Source organism: Lycium ferocissimum, unplaced genomic scaffold, assembly GCF_029784015.1.
Source record: "Lycium ferocissimum isolate CSIRO_LF1 unplaced genomic scaffold, AGI_CSIRO_Lferr_CH_V1 ctg797, whole genome shotgun sequence".
NCBI classification, from domain to species: Eukaryota; Viridiplantae; Streptophyta; class Magnoliopsida; order Solanales; family Solanaceae; genus Lycium; species Lycium ferocissimum.
In genome coordinates this window covers 120,043-126,109 of record NW_026727035.1, presented here as the reverse complement: position 1 = coordinate 126,109, position 6,067 = coordinate 120,043, and the positions used below count along the sequence as shown (strand labels likewise).

General features: G+C 35.0%; 1 protein-coding gene across 1 annotated transcript; it reads left to right on the top strand.

The window, feature by feature from the left end:
- Positions 1 to 1,617: 1,617 nt before the first annotated feature.
- LOC132045800 (putative F-box/LRR-repeat protein 23) lies at positions 1,618 to 5,844 on the top strand. The gene is made up of 2 exons (XM_059436379.1): positions 1,618 to 2,134; positions 4,773 to 5,844. The coding sequence occupies exons 1-2, from the start codon at positions 1,806 to 1,808 to the stop codon at positions 5,254 to 5,256; spliced, it is 813 nt and encodes a 270-aa protein (XP_059292362.1). The 5' UTR covers positions 1,618 to 1,805; the 3' UTR covers positions 5,257 to 5,844.
- The last annotated feature ends 223 nt before the right edge of the window (positions 5,845 to 6,067 follow it).

Below are 6,067 nucleotides of genomic sequence, written 5' to 3'. Positions count from 1 at the left end.
TCCAAACTTTTCCTAAACCCAAAAAAAAAAATAAAAAAATTCAAAACTTCCTTTCAAGATTTTTTTTTTTGGGAGTGGGTGGGGTGTGCAAAAAACCAAAAATAAAAACTTTTCAAAACCTTTTTTTTTAAACAATTTTTTTTTTGGGAAGTAAGAAACCAAAAAAAAAAAAAAATTCAAAAACTTCTTTTCAAAAAAAATTATTTTTTTGGGTTGGGGGGGGGGGGGGGGGGTGCAAAAAAACAAAAATAAAAACTTTGCAAAACTTCTTTTTTTAAAACAAATTTTTTTTTGGGAGGGTGGTGGATGCAAAAAAACAAAAAGAAAAACTTTTCTAACTTTTTAAAAAAAGGGGAGGGGGATGGGGGAGGGGTGGGGGTGGGAGGAGGCGGAGTGGGGGCTGTTAAAAAAAAAAAAAAAAAAAAAAAAAAAAAATTGGGGGGGGGGGGGGGGGGGGGTTGGGAGGGGGGGGGGGGGGGGAAAAAACAAATAAAGAAAATCAAAAATTAAAAAAAAAATCATTTTGGGGGTTGGGGGGGGGGGAGGGGGGAGCTGGTGAAAAAGTAAATAAAAAAATTTAAAACTTTTTTTTTAAAAAAAAAAAAATTTAAAACTTTTTTTTAAAAAAAAAAATTGGGGTTGGGGGGAGGACTAGGGGGGCTGGTGAAAAAGCAAATAAAAAAATTTAAAACTTTTTTTTAAAAAAAAAAATTTGGTGTTGGGAGGGCGGGGGAAGGGGGGGGGGGCGGAGGAGGCGTGGGAGCAGGGGGCTGGTGATAAAGTAAATAAAAAAATTTTAAAGTTGGGGAGGGGGGGAGTCGTGAGGGGAGGAAAAGGGGGTTAGTGGGTTTTTTGGGATTAAATTGGGGTCTAGTAATTCTATTTGAAAAATGAATAATCATGAAAAGCATACCCATGGTTTTGTAAACTTGTGCAGTTGATCTTCTTCTTTGCTGATTTCTTCTTCTTTGCTGATTTCTTCTTCTGCTGCCTTTCTGGTTTGCATTTCGTTTTGAAGCAATATCTTATAATAGTGTATATCGGTGTATACACCTCTCTTATACACTATTATACATCTATATACGTAATGTATCTGTCTTGTATACTTATATATATAGGTGTATAAATATGTATAAGTCTTATTCAAAATCAGTCCAGATCTATGTTTATACCCACTTATACAATATTGCATAATTGTTTATAAATATGTATATGTGCATATTTTCTTGTATATACACCAAAAAATATGTATATGTGGCGTATTTTCTCGTATAATACTGTATAATTAAATTTTTTATTGTATATATCTACACATTATACACCTTCAAACACCTGTATACATAATATACTTATCATTTGTATATAAGTGCGTAACACTGTATAAAAGTATTTTTGGGCCAAAACTTTGCAATGTAAGTTTCAGGCTATTTTTTTGTAATGTAAGTGAGCAAATTGTATATTTCTAAAAAAATTCCTTTAACTTAATCATATTTTTCAAATTTATCACCATTTCTAATTAGTAAACTTATTTGTCATCATAAGTTAAATCTTGCAACTTTCAGACTATATATAAAGCCTCAATCCTTGAAATAGTGTTATTGCTAAAGTACACAATACTTGAAGAAGTGTGTTTTCTACAGTACACAGGTAGGCATCCACATCATCCATTCACAACATGCTATAATTAATGAGACATTTATGTGTTTTAAAATCGATCAAATCCCCATTTCCAAAAAAGCTTTTTGAAATTAAAGAGGTTTTCTGATTCTCGACAACAGAATCAAAACCCTTGAAGATAAAGCAAAATGTCGAATAAACAAGAAGCATCCTCAATTGCTTCATCGCCGCCGTGGGCGGCGCTTCCACAGGAAATCACGGCCAACATTCTGCAGAGACTGGGAACAATAGAGTTACTTGAGAGTGCACAGAGAGTTTGTACTGCTTGGTGGAAGGTTTGTCATGATCCCACTGTGTGGAGTGTTGTTGACTTGAAATATATGCCTTTTACATCCAAAGAGGCTCCTGTGTTGGAGGAGATATGTCGCACCGCGGTGGATCGTAGCCAGGGACAGTTACTCCAAATTAGCATTCAGTATTTCGGTGACAAACACTTGCTTAATTACATTGCTCAGAGGTACTCTTTTTCTGTCTCAATATTAATTCTTATACTGTTACAAAATGTGATTGTGCTCAATTGCTTAAAAATGATTGAACTCTCCAAATAGTGATATAAGGAGGAATTTAGGGATTTGCATGTCCATAGAAATTGTAGAGAACCTCTAGCGTTAAAGAACCCCAATTTATTGAATATCGGAATGAAATGGGTCCAATTGGAGCAAAATGGATAGTGAGTGTTCATCTAGTTGACCCGAACTAACTGAGGATTGAGGTCACTTGTTTTTGTTGTATTTAGACATGAAATATTTAGAAGCTAAGTTGCTAGGACTCGGGTGCGGGTATCCGAGTGCCGGAATCGGCAAAAGCCAAATTTTAAGATTCGGGGGTGCGGATCCAGGTATAGATACGGTTGCAGGGATTCGGCTAAGATGTCTAAGAAAATTCAAAATTATAAAAATAAATCTATAAAGAACACGACCCCTTGAATTCTTCGTTTCTCTCTGTTTGGCCGGAACCATGAAGCAACGAATATGAGACAAAAGGACTATAATATTGAAGCTATGCCATTTCACATGTCTTAAATCTGTTTTATCTTTCATTTTGGGAAATCAAAATATCAACTTTCCCCCCAAATTTATCCATAGACTCTGGTCAAAATATCCGAAGTTGGTTGACCGTATCCGAGACGTATCCCGCACCCGTCCCGTGTCGAGACGAGAGCGGCATAAAAAACGAAGAGTCCGCGCAACTTGGTTTAGAAGTACTTAAAGTAATATGATGCGTAATCTTTCATGGTAAAAAATGATTTAAAATGTTAAACTTATGAATACTATTAGTGCCAAACAAATTGTGATAGAGTGAGTGATTTATATCTTCTTTTATCTTTGCATAATTTCACTTCTCTACAACGTAAAATGGTTAGCAATTGGTGAAAACCTGCTTATCCTTTTAATATCATTGGGGATTAATAATATGCTCATCGTGCGCGGTAGAAGTACACTTCCAGGATGCAACACCATTAAGGCATAAAATACCAGACATATGATGTGTTATACTATTTTTTGTTTATTGTACTATTATATTATTTTTGTACTGCTAATACTTATTCATTGTAAATGGCATTGTCTTCTCTGTGCAATATTGCGCTAACTAATCAGATATTTTCACAAAATGAATCGTGTGTATTCTATTGGGTGATACTGGTATGTCCTATGCCACGAATCCAGTTTGTCCATCAGGATAGCAGTGGGGTGTCTTCTCTTTTGATTTGCTACTGTGAAGGAGAAACAAAAAATAATGATCTAGCAATTTTCTTTTAAGGCACTCAGAAGTAGGAATAGAATAATGTTGGATGAAGTGGAAACTTGTAACTGATGTTAAAAGTTCAGATGAAGCAACTACTTTTGCTTTTAAAATACCAAAAACCAGGGGTGGACTGGATCTACCTTATAGGGTAGGGGTGCCATGCCACCCACACGCTTCGGTTAAAGTTTTGAACATGTATGGATAATTTGATACATACCTGAAGTGGCACCTCCAATACATAAATTGTATGCCGGTGGATTGGTTAAGCTTGGTATTTAAAATCTTTTAGTTGCTATTGTATCCGAGTTCCATGGTAACATTTTTGTCTCTACCATTATACCTTGCTTCATTAACAATTTTTTCCGGTGAGGTTTCAAGTGGGTTCATATGAACCCACTTCGTTGAAAAATAATACTGTATATACATGTATATTTAATCTGTTTTTTAAAAATATATATGTATATACAGTGTTATTTATATATTTCTTATATATTGAACCCACTTGGTAAAAATCCTAGGTCCGCCACTATCTACTATTGCCTTTTGAAAAATTGAAATGGCTTGATTAGTAGACCGTTTGAGTTGATTATCACAGATTGAAAGTTTAAAACTTTTGCTTTGCAAAGAATTACCATAAAACTTGACAATTAAGATGGAAAGCTAAGCTGGAGAAAGTTGAAGGCAAATTATTCTAGTCAAAGAAAGAATGCTTAGTAATTAAGTTACCTTTTAACCATATTTTTTAATTGAAGGCGCTCTTTCTCTTTTTTTTTTTTTTTTTTTTTTTTTTTAATTTTCTTCTGGAATAGAATTTAAATCATATGTGGACAAGAGTTGAACTAAAGCCAAACTTATTTGTCTGTTGTGGATAAGGACCTAATCAACCTAACCGAATTAACCAAAAAACTTACCGAACCGACCCATCCAATTCCTACTTGGTAGTTGTGGCTGGTGGTACATATATTGTATACATAAAGTAATGGCACCCACAACCTACAAATCTTGGATCTTCCTCTGGGCCAAAAACATGAATGAGTGAACAATGTCTTTCTAGGAAGAAATAAGGGAAGAGAAGGGTGGCAATAGGAGGAATTGAACATGTCTGCTTTTCTTTTCTCCTGGAAAAAAACTTGTCTGTTCTTACTGAGCTTGGGTTTATTCCATATCTTTTTTACCTAAATTCTCAAATCTCTGCCCATGTTATGGTAATAGTTTAATAATGTACTTCCTTTGAGGTGCTATTGTTGTCCTTTTCCTTGTGGTCTTCATGCAATTGCTCATTTCTTTTTGTTGCCACCCCTGAGATAGGAGTTCTCTTAAATTAATGAATTTGCTTTTCTTTCTAACAGATCAAGTCAGCTCAGGCATCTTCGACTTGTTAAGTGCTATAATCGCTTATCTGGGGCTTTGGCTGTAGCTGCCAAGAACTTCCCATTGTTGGAGGAGTTGCACATTTACTTCACTTACATAGCTAAAGATGATTTAGAAATTGTTGGTCGTTCTTGCCCTCTGCTCAAGTCATTTATATTGCATGCCGGTCCATTTGATAAACTGAGACTTCCACCATCAGAAGACAATCATAAAGCTCTAGCTATTGCCAGAAGTATGCCTGAATTGCGGCACCTTGCCCTTATTGATCATAACTTGACAAATGAAGGACTGCAAGCCATTCTGGATGGCTGTCCACACCTTGAATCGCTTGACTTGCGTGGCTGCTCTTGTATCGATCTTGAAGGGGATTTGGGAAGAAGATGTAGGCAACAAATTGTAGATCTAAAGCACTCTCGTGATTCCCCTTGCGATTGTGAATTTGATTATAAAATTTCTTATTAGCAGTCTTCTGAGGATTACTGTCGATCTGCGTTCTCCAATGTTAATAATGACTGCAATTACTTCGATATCAGTGACATCATGAGTATGATTTTTGACTATATTGACTTCACTGATCCATGTTTCAGCGAGTATGTCAATGAAGCAGGTATCTTTTATTGTTGTCATGTTCAAAATGAGATTTTCAGATGGTAAGAACCCAAATTTTCAGCGCTAGCATTCTTCATCCTTTTTTTCTTTTTTCTTTTTCGGTTGTTCAAGGTTGGTTATATAGGGGAAGAAATAAAAAATGGTTTGTTTCAGAACATATATACATGGTAGTTGCATTGGTTTGCAAGTGTTTGGTTGCTAGGTAAATATGAATCTATTTGCTACAGCTTTGCTGGGAAGAACAGGTGAAGAATTTAGTGGTAAAAATTAATTAAAATCTCTAAGTAGTCTATTTAGACCATGCGATTGGAATATAGAGCAACCACATCCAAGTGGACATCATTGTTTGAGAACTGAATGTACTCACCTAGTACTACTGCAACCTTCCTTCAAGTAATGGACCGAATAATTAGTTTTATTTTTGAGTTTACTTTTTAAAAATTTAGAATGCTTTGTATAATTCTTGAAAATAGTATTCAGAATAAATTGGGCGTTAAAATCACTTTTTAACAGATTATTAAATCTATTCTTGAAAATAGTATTCAGAATAAATTGGGCGTTAAAATCACTTTTTAACAGATTATTAAATCTGTCTGCAATTTTGAAACAATAAATACAACCCCGTTGCGCTTTCTTTAAAAGAAAAAACTGTGCAAACAAGTCA

Bases quoted from the DNA above. Each gene is read 5' to 3' on its own strand.
- LOC132045800 (XM_059436379.1), top strand. From the start codon at position 1,806: ATGTCGAATAAACAAGAAGCATCCTCAATTGCTTCATCGCCGCCGTGG. The intron at 2,135-4,772 runs GTACTCTTTTTC...TCTTTCTAACAG, and splicing joins CTTAATTACATTGCTCAGAG to ATCAAGTCAGCTCAGGCATC.